Source organism: Enhydra lutris, unplaced genomic scaffold (genome assembly GCF_002288905.1).
Source record: "Enhydra lutris kenyoni isolate GAN:26980312 unplaced genomic scaffold, ASM228890v2 scaffoldscaffold30, whole genome shotgun sequence".
Taxonomy (NCBI): domain Eukaryota; kingdom Metazoa; phylum Chordata; class Mammalia; order Carnivora; family Mustelidae; genus Enhydra; species Enhydra lutris.
The window spans coordinates 9,451,365-9,468,531 of NW_019154114.1; the positions used below are offsets into that span (position 1 = coordinate 9,451,365).

Here is a 17,167-nt window from a genome sequence, read left to right on the forward strand (position 1 = left end):
CTGGCAGGGACACAGCACTTGTTACACTCTTTTGTTTTCTTTGTGTATGTTTTCAACTTTCCCTAATCAGAAGCTGAAGTGGAAAGATTTTATTGATGCTTATCTATATAGCAAATAGATAACCAAAATGTATGTTAGGCATGTTTGTATTTACTGTGTAACTATGAAATGCTAACCTTCCTGTTGAGGGTTATGACTTGGCTATATTTTGTGGCTGCTTTTCTTACTCCTCACTTTTGCATTCCTTCTTACCTTTCCATTTCACCAACAAACCCCTAATTAAAAAAAGCTTATTGACAAACTCCTGTCTATTGGCAAAGCCCTAATTAAAAAAATAATTAAGTTGAAAGTTGTCTTACTGTTTCTTCTAAGTATTTGAACGTCATCAAAGTCTACATGCATGTAGGAAGAAACACAGAGTGAGAACAATGGCTACCTATGAGAAATTTAAGCAGCCAGTTTTGGATACAGTAAGATTTTTCTGGGCTTGGACTCCAAGCTATAATATAATTTACAGAATGTATTTTTCTAAAATATTGTGATTTCTCCTCTTGCTGGCTTGTCTAAGACTAATGGTGGGAATTTGGGGAAGCTCCTGCTGCTAGCTCTAGTCCCCCTTTTCTGCCAAGATCCTGTTGCACGTGCCCCATCAGCAGGGTCCCTTCTTAGGTGTTTCTGCCGGTCGTCTGGGCATCTGCATTCACTCACCATTGGAAAGCCAGGAGACCCATGCACAGAACGACCAGCAAGGGTGAGTCGTGTTGTCTGCAGTGCCGTTCCAGAACATGGCACAGGAGCCAGGTTTATTTCAGGGCAGAGAGAAGTCAGTCTTTTCACCGTGTCACTTTCTCTTCAGTTGGCCAAATTGATAGGCAACATACATATGTACTTTTCTTCCTTATCCCCTGCCGATGTGAACACACTCCATTCTCATTTACCCTCCTCACATCTGGAGGGCGAGATATGTAAATTGCAGCATGCCACAGCTTAATAAGCCAGTCCCCTTTCAATTGGATTTTCAGCACCCATGTATATTAGCCCGTCGAAGATGATGATATAATTTACATTTTTCCCTGTCATCTTTTAATCTGGCTTCCTGGGGTTTAACTTGTTAAGAATGCCAAGGGCCCAGATAACAGGTGCAGCAGATTCACTCGGGCTTTCCTTATCTCTTCTTGTCAAACAGACTTAAAAAAAAATGATCTGATCTTATTAATCTAATAATCCTGGTGTATGTCAATGTGGTAGCGATATATTAGTGTTCTCATTACACTGTAAAATTCTGGAGCCTTGCACTTTCCTTGACCTCTTGAATTTATATCTTTACTATTAGAAGGAGAATGAAAAGTATTAGGCTTTTGTAGGAAAGCAAAACTGGGTGCTTCCTTAGACTTAAGAAAGCATCTGTTTACTATAGAATTGTCATATGGATATGATTGTGGTGATTTAAAGAGCAATTTTATTGCTGTTATGTTTTAAGAAAAAATACAATGTGTTGTCAAAATAATTTCCTGGTTTGCTACTATGAAATTTAAAAATTGTCCAAGAATACTAGAAAAATGTTAACATATTTTATGCTATCCAGGTATACAATGATAATGAATTATATTGTCAGTGTCTTTAATTAAAATGTAGATACCATAAAATTTTCCAGAATCAACCATTTTTGTTGGCAAAAACTGTGATAGGGATTTGTCTTCTTCCTGCCTGGAATTTGCCCTCCCTAAGTCTGTGTGAGTCATCCCATCACCTGAGTGCCTAGCACAGTGCCTGACAAATATGAAGCATGCAGTAAATATTTGTTGAGTAATATAAGTAAGAAAAAATTAATCTCAAGAAAATCTAGGGAAGTTTCTTCAACTTGAGGATGGCCTACAGATGATCAAAGCAAAAACATTTAAAAAGGGCTCAAATATCTTTTTGTGCCATGAATGTATTAGACCTTCACTTTTTCTTGTTTTTCTCCATTTTATGTCACATCTTCAGTGAGTGTCTGTCACTACTGTTTAGCATTCTGAACTTGATAAACATTGTTTTGTAATAAAGCTAACAAGGCTAGTGGGAATTCTCTTTGTGAAGAACTCTTGATAGTTTAGTACCCAAATGAATATATTAAAAATGAGTAATATTCTTTCATTCTCTCTAGGCCAGGACTAGTTCTATGAGCCAGAACCCACTGGAGAACAAAACAAGCTTTGGCCTTCATGGAGCTTATGTTCCTCCATGAATAACAGGCAGATATATAATGGAATGTCAGCTACTGACATGGTAGAGAATAGAGAGTGATGGGCTCTTGTTTCTTTTCAGTGGGGTGGGGGGTCAGGGAAGCCTTCTGTGCTCAGGTGACACTGAGCAGAGAACCAAATTAAGCTGCGCACATCCGTGGGAAGACATTTGTCGGGGAGAGGGAATAGCAACTACAAAGGCCTGTGGCTGAAACACGCTTGACAGCAGGCTCAGGGAAGAGCGGGGAGGCATGTGGCGGACATGGAGGGACCTGCTGGAAAATGATAGCTAGATGTATCTCAACTGGGAAGATCTGGATAGTGACTGGACATTTGACGATATTGAGGAGCTACTGTAATTTTTTAGGTATGGTAACAGTATTGTGGTTATGTTAACTTTTTAAAGGTCCTTATCTTTCAGAGACAAATAACAAAGTATTTACAGAGGAAATGGTATGGTGTATGGGGTTTACTAAAAAATCCGTGGAGCAGGAGCAGGATAGATGAAGCATGACTGCTCAGGTGATGAAAACTTGGAAATCTGGGTGATAGATATAGATACATGTATACATATACACATACATATACACATACACATATACATACACACATAAACGTATGTATGTATATAGGTAGATATTTCTTTTTTAAAGATTTTATTTTTATTTATTTGAAACAGAGAGAGAGAGATCACAAGTATGCAGAGAGGCAGGCATAGAGAAAGAGAGGAGAAAGCAGGCTCCCCGCTGAGCAGAGAGCCCGATGCGGGCCTTGATCCCAGGACCCTGAGATCATGACCTGAGCCGAAGGCAGAGGCTTAACCCACTGAGCCACCCAGGCACCCTAGGTAGATATTTTTTAAGTTGGTTTGCTTAAGTCAGGGTCCAAACAAAGACCTGAATGCATCCCCGTCAGGTTCTGCCAAATGGTCCTCTATCCCCTACGTTTCCTGTAAACTGGTGGTTACATCTAGAGGCTTGACTGGATTCATATTTGATTTGCGGGGGGGCAAGAATTCTTAGGTGGTTGGTTCTTGTATTACATCAAGAGGCAAAAAATGTCTGTCATTCTGTTCTGGTTTTGTAATGATCCATTGAGGATCCTGAGGTGCAACTCCTCCAGGAAAGATAAGATACAAACAGAATCCTTTTCCTTTACCTCCCTGGGTGGGTTTTGCTTAGGAATGCCATCTCTGCCTTGCATTTTGGGATCCGTCTGGTTGCTGCATGAGGATAGACTGAACGGAGTGTGAGGTGTGGCAGCGAGTTGCCCATCCTTGTCATCTAAGAGAATCCAAAATTGGGATTGGAGTCCCTGCTGCCTAAAAGAAAAGACTGCATTTCCCCCAGCCTCCTTGACAGCGATGTGTGTCTGTGTGTTGGCCAGAGACGTGAGCGAGGTTTCCAGGTGTGTGCTCGCCGAAAGCTGACTCAGCGTGCGGGTGCTTCCTTTTGCCTCTCTGCCTTCTCCTTTCGGCCTGCTGCCCAGCTGGGAGAAATAGCTGGCATCCCAAGAGTTACTGTGCTGCACGGGCCGACATAGAGGGTAGATGCTGAGTGCAGTCATGGTAGAGCAAGAAGTTTGGAATTTGGGTCTCTGGGGACACTGTGGAGCCACCATCCCAATCCAGCCAGCTTACTTGTGAACTGGTTTATGGGAGAGTAATAAACTTCTGTCTGTCTAATCTAAGTTGCTCTGATTTTGTTTCTGTTTCCTGTTATATGCACCAGAATCCAACCCTGTTTGCTACAGGCATAAGAGGCTGTTTAATAGTTGGGGTAAAAGATGAGGATGATTTGGACCAGGATAGTGACAGCGAAGGTGTGGGAAGTAGGTGGACAGAGGATACACATTTTTGTGGTAGAGCTGTCAGGATTTGCCAAGGGATTGGATAATACGTGTGAGAAAGGAGTCTAATTTGACTCCTAGTGTTTTGGCAAGCAGCTGACTGAATGGCGGTGCCATTTACTGAGATAGGGAAAAATGGAGGGAAAGCAGGTTTGTGAGGCTGGGTGAGAGTAAAGTTGGGAATCGGAAGGATTCAGGGAATCTGGTGTTTATACATTAAGTTGGAACTTCCCTTTAAGCTTCAAAGTGGAAATACCAAATAGGCCATTGGACACAATTATCTGTGGCCAAAGGGAGATGTTGGCTAGAGACAAACATTTGAAAATCATATAAGATGATCCTTTCCACCAAGGGGTGGATGAGCTGATGTTGAGAGTGAGTGTGCATAAAGAAGAAGTTGGGAAAAGGAGGAGGTGCCTGCAGAAGATGCTTCTAAGAAGGGGTGGTCATGAAGTCGGAGAAAAACCAGAAGATTATAGTGCTCTGGAGTCCCAAATGGATGCAGTATTTCAAAAAGGAGGAAGAGATCAACTTTGGATTATGTCCAAAGCTATGAAAAGTAGAATAGAATAAGGATGCTGAGTTAGCCACTGGATTTATCAAAGCCATTAGTGACCTTGGCAGGAAGAGAGTCTGTAGAATGCTGTATACAGAAGCCTAATCGGGTGGGTTGAAGAGAGAATGGACGGCAAGGAGGTGGTGATATTGAGCACAAGGAACACCTGTGAGTGGTTTTGCTGTCAAGGATAATTAGAAAAATGGGGGAGTAGCTGAAGGTGGATGTTGGGCTCAAGAGTAGGTTAGTTAATATTTAAGAGGAAGCTATCCTAATGTGTCAGTGTTCAGTAAAGTGGGAAAACAGATGCTTCAGGAAAATCCTGGAGTGAGCTAGAGGGATTGAGATCTAATGCACAAGGACAGGGGTTGAGCTTAGGAACAGGAGTGAAGGCAGAGTAGACGGATATGGGTGTTGGTGGATTAGTAGATCTGGGGGTAACTTGGAAAGCAAAAAGTTACAGGGGAAGTTAATTACCTTAAGTGGGTCATTTCTACATGAATCAGAAAGCAACCACATTATCACCATACACTACGGATAAAAATGGTCAAAATAAATTTGGAAGTCTCAGGTCTCTTTTCATGCCAAAGGTCAGAGGCCATTCTCTTTGAATAGACAGAGAAATGTAACCGCCGCCAGGAAGCCAAGAACCCCGCTGAGTCTTATGAAGAGTCGGTGGTAAAGGGTAAGGCCCACGGTGCCTGACCAGTCTCGTTTTCAAACTGATTAGGACTTCAGAACTGATTCTTCCCTGCAGAGGGAAGAATTTCAGATTGAGATCATATTTAATAAATACTTTAAGTGGTTAGAGAATCCATAACATTTTCCAGGGACACCAAAGATTAAGTTCACTGAGTCCTAATCAAATATAGTTCCAGTTTTACTCTGTGCTAGCCATTCTTCCATCAGCTTTAGGAGTGGAGGAAAGGCAGAGGGAGGATTGTTGAGGGTCTAACCACGCTTGCCTTTGATGTATGCCTAGAGAGTCATTGGCTGCAGGAGAGAACCCCATTTTCCTTTGCCCGAGACTGTGAAGGACAGAATTATTGCCATGTTTGCTCTCTATCGTGGAGCTAATATAAAAATCAAGATTCATTCTTCTCCCTTCTTACAAAGTCAAATCTGCCATTTTCATATTTTGCTGCTCTGTTTTTTAAAGTTTGGGGGCTAGGTGTTTTGGAAGGAAAGCTAATGGACAAAAAGTAGACTGGATGTTTTGTCTGGAGAGCATTTTTATAAAGGATAACCTTTTAGGATAGTAACTCATGGCTATGTCTCTCATAGTAGAGCGGAAAGAGCTTGGAATAAATATTTTGGCTCTGAACGGTGACCTGATTGCTCTGAATCTAAATACAGTGGAAAGGGAGTATATAAACTAAAGTAATTGCTTAGCTTGAAGGCTGACAGTGTCTCCCCAGGCATTACGTCTGAATTAATTGTAAGCCAGTAGAGCAATATATAATTGTATATTACATAATCTAATATAGTCATATTAAATATAGAACTTCAGAGATTAGAATGCATTTTTAGGGAGTTGTTTAAAAAATTTCTTCATATTCTTTTATGAATATATGAATTGATTATGAAAAAAATATGTACTTCAGACCAAACTTCAAATCTTCCTCTGATGGAAATTTGAAATGGTTTGAAAACATCTCTGAATATTTCAATTAGTCTCCTAAACTGTTTTAAGCTATATCCAATTTCTTATAGAACAAAGCAGAAGGTTTGTAAATACAGAATAAAATAAGACAAATTACTTTGGGATCACCTCTCATTCTGGATTCAGTAGCATCTTTTGTTCTTTCTGTCAAAGCCTCTGTTAATATTAAGTCTCCACACGTGCCAGAAGCTTTCCAGTTCCTAATTCCCAACAAAACCTTTGCTTGCTGGGTTTGATCCACTAAGAAAAAATGAAAACAGTACTTATCTCTTTAGGATTCTGATGAATTCAGACTAGACTATTTCATTGGTGAATTCTGTGGGGTTTTCTAGGATTAAGTATGCTTAATGCAATTTGTACTCCCTTATGTGTGATTAGCATAATTTTTGAGCCTGGCATTTCCATCTAGAAACCAGAATCAGTTGAAGAGCTAAGAGTCCAACAACTCAACTTCAATAAATTTTATGACTACTCTCCATTAGTTTTTATTACTTATTCCTAACTGTAAGGCCTTTACATTTGCAATTCTCCTTGCCAGGAACACTCCTTTCCTAGATCTCGCCTGGATGGGTCCTTTTGCTGTTCAGGTTTCTATCCAAAGGCCACCTCCTCAGGAAGGCCTCCTTGATTGTTCTAACCAAAAGCAGCCTCTTCCAGCATTATCACTCTACCATGTTTTATCTTCTTCAAAGCCCTTGTTGCTTTGTGAAATTATCTTGTTGTATTATTATCATGAGGATTATCATTATTATTATTCTAACAATAAGAGTTAACACAAGTTGAGTTTTTTCCGTATACCTTACCCAAGTCCTTGTATTTAATACAGCATTTTAATAATGACAGCTAGTGTTTATGGAGTACTCACGACTCACCAAATGCTAGACAAAGCATGTACCACACTAGGCCAGGCCACTGCCTTGCTGCGCCGACTGGTGCAGGGGCTTCTTGACTCTCCTAGCTTTTCCCATTTTAGCTTCTTGCGGTTTGCTGCCCACAGAGCAGCTAGTGATCTTCCTAAAACATAAATCAGCTTTCAACAGCAGCAGGCTTTCGGGCATCTTCAGGTCCTAACTAGTTTACCAGGCCCGGTGGGATCTGGCCCCTTTTACCTTCCTGCCCTGTCTCTAACCTCTCCTGACCTCTGACCTCTGACCCCAAATCACACTTCCCTCAGTGTGCCGTCCAGCCACACACGGCTCCGGTCTCACTCTGCTCAGATCTCTGCTGAATTATTACTGCTCACAGAGCCCTTTCCCAAGCACATCATGTAAACAAGCAAGCAAGCACTTTCCATCCCCTTCTCATGCTTCATTTCTCGCTGCTGCTCAACATTGCTTTACTCATTTTCCTGCCCTCAGCAAATCTTTTTTGAATGTTTACCACATTCTGGGCCCTGTTCTAGGCACTGCATACACGAAGTCAGCATGATGAGTGAAGTCCCTATTGATGCTGGAGATATTAGGGGCAGGCATGTAATAGACTCAAGAAATAGGTAAAATACGACTATGTTGGATGCTTCGGGAAAACTGAAGCAGAGGAAAGGCTGGGGAGTGCTGGGGGTGGGGTAAGTTTAAACTAGGGCTGCCAGGAGAGGCTTTGGTGAGCCACGAGCCTTACCAAGTCCTGAAGCAGGTGAAGGAGTGAGCTCTGGGAGTGACTAGAGGAAAGCGTGTTCTGTTCTGCTCAGAAACAGATCGTGTTTGCGGGCTCTGGAGGAGGAGTGGCTCTAGCATGTTTGAGGAGCGATGGGGAGTGAGCAGTGGGGAAAGGGGCTGTGGCCAGAGAGGTGACGGGACACCAGGCTGTAGCATTCACAGGCCCTCCAGGTCTCAGCCTCGCAGACTGAACAGAGGAGCAGCCTGAGCTGACTTACACGTTAACTGGACCCCCTTGGGCCCTTGTGTGGAACACGGACTTTAAGGGAGCAAGGGTGGAAATAGAGGTCACTTAGCGCAGGAGAGATTGGAGCGGCTTGGGGTCAGGGTGGCAGGGCAGAGATGGGGAGAAGGGATTGTGGTCTGAATGTATTTTGAAGGTCAGTCCTATAGAATATCCTAAGAAACTGAGAAATAGAGTGATCAAGAATTCCTCATTCCAGGGTTTTAAATCCAGGCCACTGGCACAGTGGTGATGCCAATACCAAGATGGGGAGGCAGTAGGGGAACAGATGGAGGGTGTAGGGAGGGCCACAAGCAGGACCCAGATGACATTATAGAGCCTATGTGGGCATGAGAAAAAGGGTCCCCCTCTGGGCTGATGCAGTTGGAGCCAGCCATGTGGGCTGGATTTCGGGCCCTATTCCTTCTCCATCTTCGAGCAACTGTAGGCAGTAGCATCGATCAGATTACGTTTGGGACATGCCTCCAGGGAGGTGCTGACTGAGCAGCTGGGTCTGGAGTTCAGGGAGACATAGAGACTCCAGGTGTACCAGGCGCTGTCACGTGAGCATTCCTGGTGAGTTCATCTTTATATATGTGTTATGTTGTATATTAGAAGCGCTTTACTTACCTTTTCATTATCTATGTCGTTATGCAAGCTTGAAGTGATCCACGTCTTGTTTTCTGCTTCATTGTATTTACACACCTAGCTCAGTAGCTGGTATCTGAACACTTAATAAATGTGGTTAAATAAATAAACTAACCGGGGAGACCATTGCTTTATCCTGGTCCTGGATTGCCTGAGATTGAGGGCATGGTCAGGTTTATGTGTCAAACTATACGTCAGACATTCCCATTCCCACTCTTTACCTAAAGCCCACGGAGAGATTTTCTGTAACCTCCACCTTTTAATACCATTTACTACACGGCTGCTGAAAGAAAATTTAAGTTCCAAGTGGACTTTACATTTATGAATGTCGCCATGCATCTAAATGATGGGAAAACCTAAAACAAAAGCTTGGTTTAGATAAATTCCTTTCATAGTAACTTCTGAGCTTCTGATCTATTCTTGAGGGGACTACTAATACTTTCCTTTTATATCTAGTTTTGTTTGTTGGTGAGGGTTCCATTTTTACTTATTCTTTGGTATATTGAAGATGAGAGTTCTATTTTTCTATCTTATGAAATGATTAAAAAAAAAAGGGTGCCTTCATTTCAGCGTTTCCTTGCATTTAAATCCAAGACTGGGGAAAATACATGTCTTGGACCCCAGCATTTTTATGTTGAACGGTCAGTGATGGCTTTGCTCAAGAGTCGAGGTTTAAACTGGGCTATGTAACAGTTTGTTATTGTCTATAGTAACAGATTATCCCTAAACCCGCTGACTTCAAATAATAAACATTATTGCTCACAAGACTCTGGTTCAGGGGCGCCTGGGTGGCTCAGTGGGTTAACCCTCTGCCTTCTGCTCAGGTCATGATCTCAGGGTCCTGGGATCGAGCCCCACATCCGGCTCTCTGCTCAGCAGGGGATCCTGCTTCCTCCTCTCTCTCTGCCTGCCTCTCTGCCTACTTGTGATCTCTCTCTGTCAAATAAATAAATAAAAATCTTAAAAAAAAAAAAAAGACTCTGGTTCAGGGGTCTTGACTGGGCCCACTCATGCATTGGGTCAACAAATGCTGCTTATCTTGGTTGGGCTCTCTCATATCTGGGGTTGTAGGCTGGTCTGGCATGGTCCTGGCTGGGACATTTGGGCTCTCGTCCTGCAGTAGGCTGGACAATGTTTACTCATATGGCAGTGGCAAGATTCCAAGAGCAAGACTAAAAATGCCCAAAGCTTCCTGAGGCCTCAGCTTGAAACTGGCAGAGCATAATTTTGACCACGTTCCATTGGTCCAAGCTTGAGATGGAGAGATAGACTCTACTCCTGATGGAGAAGCTGCAAGGTCATAATGCTAAGAGTATGGGCTTGGAGGGACTATAAATTGGAGCCATTAATCTAATGGCTTGGAGGATAAATAGGATTTGGAAGAAGGATGTGAAGCAACTAGTGTGAACTTCCTCTGATCTAAAGAAAAATGTGCCTTGACTGCCCGCATCCCACCTCCTTAATATCTGGAAAACACATGAAGCATAAGCTTCTCCGCTGACTTGTGGGTTTTAACACTTGAACTGTTCTCTTTCTCTCAGAGAAGAGTGTCTCATGGAAAGTGCATCTATAATTGTCTTGAGGAGCTTTCATGGAAGACATTAAGTTGGTTTGCAAGGCAGCTGGCACATGGCCATTTTACTTGCATAGTTATCTTGATCATGTTGGCATCTCCACAAATAATCATTATACCCTTCTCTTGTAGGATTATGCCCATATTTTGACCTGTATAACTGAAAGAGAAAAGTTTATTGTACCCATCAAAGCTAGGGGTGCACGAGCCATCCTAGACTTTCCTGACAAACTGGATTTTTCCACTTGCCCTGTCAAATACAGCACTCAGAAGATTCTGCTGGTACGAAACATTGGCAACAGAGATGCTGTGTTTCACATGAAAACCCACAGGTATGCATTCCTCTAGTTCTTGTTTTTGATTGATTATAGCTAAATCTATTCAGCACAGGTAATTTGCTAGAACAAGTAGTCAGGGTGGAACTGCTTGTTATAGTCTTCAGTCACAGGGCCAAGAGACCTCACCGATACAGGGCCAACTTCCTCTTCATTCCAAGAGGAAACTAAAATTCAAGAATCACTTGGGGTTTGGGTATGGGTGGTTTTTTGAAATGTTAGTACAAATCTTTTTATTTAGCATAGAGAACGGCCCATGGAAATCCATTAGTAAATATATCCAGTCTTTCTAGGTATTTTCAGGTTATCTATTCTGCCATACTGTAGGTACTAGGGCTGCTGGGGATGTGGGTGGAGGGCACATTCCTTGGGGGGGGAGTTTGTGTTTAGTCTTTACAGGAATGTCCCAGGAGCATCACTATCTCTGAATAGTTTCATGTAGACCTAAGTTTATCTCTGGATTCCTATTTCTTCTGGCTGAAATATTACTTTTAGTATTTCTTGTAGCACAGGTCTATTGGAAATTCTCTTCATTTTGTCTACTTGAAACAAAGCATTTTGCCTTCATTTTTTTTTTATTTAAAAAAAATTTTTTTTTAAGATTTTATTTATTTATTTGCCAGGGAGAGAGAGAGAGAGAGAGAGAGAGAGCACGAGCACAGACAGGCAGAGTGGCAGCAGAGACAGAGGGAGAAGCAGGCTCCCTGCCGAGCAAGGAGCCCGATGTGGGACTCCATCGCAGGACGCTGGGATCATGACCTGAGCCGAAGGCAGCTGCTTAACCAACTGAGCCACCCAGGCGTCCCTTTGCCTTCATTTGTGAGAAATATTCTCTACAGTTTAGAATTTTGGGTTGACTGTTCCGTATACACGTCATTTGTTTCAGCAGTATAAAGGTGGCATTTCATTATCTTTTGGCTTACATTTTTCTTATGAGGTCTCTGCCAAAACTCTTTGTTCCTCTAGATGTAATTATGTCTTTTTTTGTGGGCTGCCTTTCAGATTTGTCTTTATATTTGGTTTTTAGTAATTCAAATAAGCTATGTCTAGGCATGGGGTGTTTGTTTTTTTTTTTGTCTTTTTTGTTTGTTTTTTGTTTTAAGGATTTTGTTTTGTTTTTGTTTAGTTTTGGTTTTCATCCTGAGTTTCCACACTTGCTACATCTTTCGTTATTTTTGGAAAATCTTAGCCATTATCTCTTCAAACACTAATTCTGTTCCATTCTCTCTTGCACTTTCTTCTGCCCATAGGGAAGTTCTGTCTGCTACCAGTAAAGCGGTCTGCACCTTTCCCTCTCCCTTGGGGGCGGGGGGATTGTCCATCTTCAGATTTCAGTTTGCTCATTTGCTCTGCAATGTCTGCTTTCTGATTCGCTCCAGAAAAGTTGTGATTTTGTGTTTACCTGCTTTTTTTTCGTTGTTAGGGTGGGCAACCTCCTTCTAGCTTTCTGCATCCCAGGAAGAAGCAAGACCGCTTGAACTCATTTAGCTAAATCAATCAGCAAAGATAAAGTTGTTTTGAAGATCATTGTCTTTTGACCTTGTCCCTAAGTGCTTATATGGCCTTTGTCATCTCCTGGTGAGATTCACAGAGTTTGAAGGAGTAGGAAGCAGGTTAACTGGCTTGCCATGACTTACGAAAGAACGAATCTTTTTGGATTTAAAAAAGTCCTCCCACAACCACTTTCCATAATACACATTAAAAACTTACTGTTATACTCATATTTTTCCTATGAAAAAGAAAATCCACCTCAGGTGGAAAAACAAGAGCAGGCAGCATATCTTCCTGGACTGAGGCTGAATCTTAAAAGCTACCTATAATGGCAGTTTACTCTTTATTACCTTCATACAAAAGTGAAGTAAAATCACTTCATAGATGTCATAGCGTGAAGTTGCCGGAAGAGGTGTAAAACTTTTCTGCCCATGTAACTATGAATGTGAAACATCTTCTAATACAGAAATACTTCCAAGGTAAAATAGTGAGCCAACTCAAGGACTAGCTAGGAATCATGAAGCCATTAGAAACTCTAGTCCGACATTCTCATTTTACAGATGAAGGAAATAAGGCCCAAGAGGGGAAATGACTTATCCAAGTTCCTTCGTGAACTAACACCAAAACCTGGATCAGAACAAACATGGGCCAGTTCTGGGCTTACTTACCCTCGGATCCACTCCTTCCCTTTCCCAGGCTTCATTCAGTATCTCTCCGCAGTTAGCTTTCCTAGCTGCCTCAGCGGAATTCCAGCTGACTTTGACTACTGCAGGGCACTAGAAGGAGAATGCAGAGTAACAAGGGGCCGGGGCATTTCTCCTCCACCCTCTCTGCCTTCAGCAGAGGCCCCAGCAGAGGCTGCATCTCCTGTATGGTTCTGATTCCTGTCAGCCTAGCCTGCCCATGGTTCCAACTTCTGTCAAGTTCCCATGATCTGATAACACTTCCTCCTCCTCTTGTCTCCAGCCCAGGGGTGAGAATCGCTAACTGCTGTTACTTATCCCTGAGAGATCTTGTCATCTTAAATTGGGCTTCTTATTTCTCTCATCTTCTGGACAATCTCTCAATTCAATTTGTTTGCAAATATTTTTGCTTTCCTGTTTAGGTATCTTATCTATTCATGATAGAGTAGTTCTATGTTCTTTCCACAAAATACATGTTTTCTAAGCATGCCATCATTTCTTTGAGCTACCCCAAATCCTTCCAGTAAATCCGTTTTCTGTTTAAGTTAGCCAGAGTTGGTTTCTGTTGTTTGCAACTGAGAACCCTGGGGGCTGCAATGAGAAAGGATGTAATTGAACTTGTGGTCACATTGTATTAAATCACAATCTTCAGGGAGATGCGTCCATTCTAAAAAAAAGTGCACAGTGATTGTGTTGCCCCAAAGGTGAGGACCACTCTTTCAGTTAATATGATTGCCAACATGGTAGAGCAATGGATATATTGTGAGATTTTGGAGTAGAAAACCCAGGGTCTGCTCTTACTCTGATCACTTTAAGAGTCAATGCACAGAAACTCTATCTCATGGGAAATTATTTTAAAAAATCATATTCTTTTCATTGAAATAATGATTGAATTAATGGTTAAGCTTATAAATGGTTAGGTTCATATAAATTATAAAAAATAAAATGTTCTTTATATGTCTGTTGCCCCCATTAGAATGTGAGTTTCTCAAAAGCAAGGGTTGAATCTGTTTTCATTTCTATTTTCCCTTCATCAACTATAATGCCTAGAAGAATTAAGTGCTCAATAAATGTTTATAGGATGCCTAACCAACAGTATATCACAAGGCAAAGCTACAACTATAAACCCATACAATAATTTAAAATAAAAAAAAATGGTCCTAGTACTATAAAATAGGCATAATGTTTTTACGCTAATAAAAGGAGTCTCAGTGTGCTATAAAATATACAAAGAATATAAACCATTACTCTTCAAGTTTATTGCAGATTTGACCTGAAACTAGTAGGTACCAGAATAATTCTGACTATTAAAGTGGGATTAATTTTGGAAGGTGAAATAGGAAAGATGAAGAAGCAGTCTCAAAATCCAAAACCTTATGTCAGGAATCAGTTAATAAGAAAGATTGTCTGAAGAAAGCATACTAATATTAAATTCCATATTTAATATAACAGAGCCAGTATTCAGCCTTCTGCTAAAATATCGATTTGTAAGGATGGAAAAGTTTTAGTTCTCAAGAGCAGTTTACAGTGGGTTGAGCAAAAAACTCAAAATCTTTTTTGTGGCTCATGATTTTTCACGAACCCGTTTCCTCCCTAATCAAGCATTCGGTAATAATGGGGCTATTATATCAAAACCAAACATTTTGGTAGACAGAGCCAGCTCTATGTCCTTGAGAAACAATGCCTTTTACTTCTTTGTTAAGAGTATTTTCTGATTCTTGATATTTTCTGGCCGGTTCAGCCTGACTGCCTGTAGTAAAATGAAGTACAAAATCAAATTATGGACAATGTTTAAGTGCCAGAACTTAACACACTCTACCCAATTAACATCTGATTTATTGAGAAAGCTTAGGCAGCTCTAAGTAGCAATGGTTGTCCCAGGTGTTTTGTTTTTTTGACTACTGAAGAAATTTAGTGTAATATAAACCCAACAGTGAGCACAACAGAAAAGTATCTGTTACTTCTGTATAGAATTTGGATTTCTGGAGGTCCTAGAGAAGGATCTCTTTGTCCATAGAAAATTAGCTTAGGTTCTACGTGCAATACCATCCAATTCATTTCAAAACTGTTCTTTTCGCTACCAAGAAATGTTTGAAAAGAAAATGAAAGCGCCGTGTAGGAAGAAAAAATATTAGGACCCAGGGAAGCAAAAATAGAAGAAAATATTACAACATTGTTCCCAAAGTCAGGAACTTTGGGAAACTAGGCCCGGTTCTCAGTTCTTAAGATTCTTACCAACACCATCAGGGACCAAAAGGAACTTTTAAGACTGTGAGCCTTACTTTGGATCTCCTACCTTCATCTCAGGAAGCAGAGATTCTTGAGATGCTAAAAGTCTGCTCCTTTTCTGTTCCACCAAAATGTTATAAAGGTGACTTAATGACTACAGATATTTTTATTTCCCTCTGAAAGTTGGTTGTAATTCAATCCACAACCTCTTCTGAGAGGCGTCTTTCAGTAAAGAACTGTGCATAGGGTGAGAGACACAAAGATGTATCTCTTCAGGTGGCTTCAATGTTCAGGCATGGTTTTGGGAGGCAGAGAGAACTTGAACTTGCAGGCAGGCTTCTAACCCTGCTCCACGGCCACCTCGTTGGGTAACTTTGGGCCAGTTGCCTGCCCTTTTAAAGCATCTGTTTTCTCATATCTAAAGTGGAAATAACAATACTTCCTTTCTGCAGATTTTCCCCAGGATTAAGAGGATTGGCATACAGAAGGGACCCAACATAGTTAGGGCCCGGTGTGGAGTTCGTGCTCATGGCAGCTTATTTGCTTTCCCTTTCTTGTTGTCTCAAGAGTCTGTAGCTGCAGATATGAGCGGGTGTGAAAACTAACTCTAGTACAAGGTGAACTGAAGTGAGAAGTAAAAAGAAAGTTCAAGCCTCTGAGGAAGGAGACTTTGTTAACAAGACAGAATCCAGGAAGATTCTAGTTAAGAGGTGCCTTTGAGTCTGGGCAGTGATAAGTGACTTTGGAGGCATTAGGACCTGTGGAAAATGCTAAATATTCTTGTGGGAGCCTAGCAGCTGGGGAATGTCTGTGCAGGGGGCGCGGTCTGGTTGGAACAGAGAGGGGGCGATGATAGGTGAGGTTATGGTGAAGGGAGTGGAGCCCTCCCACCCTTTCCTTCTCCAACTGATTTGGAATGTGACAGATAACGTGGGACATTTGGACAGACGTTATGTGTTTAATGAAAATGTAAAATCTGGTTGGGAGCAGATTGTGTGGAATCTCAAATGCCTAGGACTTTGAGCTTTATTACTTACATTATGAGGACCACTGGAAGTGTTGAGATGCATGTGTTATGACCTATAGATGTTTTTTATGGTATCCCTAGAGCAATGTGAAGGATTGAGAGGAGAATAATAAAAACTTGAACTCATTTGAACACCCAAGATCACCCTCAGGCTCATCATCCATCTGGAGGCTGCCAGTGATGGAGATAACAGAAATAATAATAAACATTAGTTTAGCACTGCCTAGTGCTAGGCTTTGTACTCTACACTTTACCCGTGTCCACTCCTTTGGTCCGCCTGACAACCCTATGGAGTAGGTGCTGTCCTTACCCTCATCTTACAGACCAGGAGACCGAAGCTTCAGTGACTTGCCCCAAGGTCATCGCAGAGCTGAGTTTTGAACTTTTTCAGTTGGCTTCAGGCTAGGGACCGCTACCCGCATAGAGCCTCTACACAGTGCCTGCGGTTCACTGGAGAGCTGGTGCTATAGGTGTGGGAAAAGGATAAGGGAATGGGAAGATAAAGAAGTGAATGTAGAGGGAGATCCAAATAGCCCCAGAGAAAAGAAACAGTTTCCCATGGTGGGAAGCACTGCAGAGAAGGTCTCAGGTACCACCATGTCCTACCCTCGCCATGGCTCTGTACCCTCACAGAAGCTTAGGCTTTCGTACATTAAGTTCATTACCTAAGGGAAGATTTCAGGGATAAAACTAAAAAACAGAGTTGATAGAAGTAAATAATCAGAAAAAACGTAGCCTGCCAGATACATTGTACAATGCATTTCTTTGAAAAACTAGCAATTTAGAGAAGTGAAATGGACCATGAAAATAATTAAATGGGCTGGGTTTTCTATTTAGAAGGAAGAACTCTGTAAGTTATTTAAGGTACCTCATGATCAGATCCAGCTTCTCTCTTACCACTTCCTTCCAGGGAAATGAAATGAAACAATTCCCTGTTCCCAAAGCCACCCTACCACCCCATCATGTGTCCATGCACAAATTCTATTTTCAAAGCATAGAACTTATCCCCAG

General features: G+C 41.6%; 1 protein-coding gene across 1 annotated transcript in view; it reads left to right on the forward strand.

The window, feature by feature from the left end:
* The window catches only part of LOC111152905 (HYDIN, axonemal central pair apparatus protein), a 298,524-nt gene that overhangs the window by 13,815 nt on the left and 267,542 nt on the right, over window positions 1-17,167 (forward strand). The window contains 1 exon segment of the mRNA XM_022511638.1: window positions 10,524-10,723. Within this exon segment, the coding sequence (XP_022367346.1) occupies window positions 10,524-10,723 (200 nt within the window).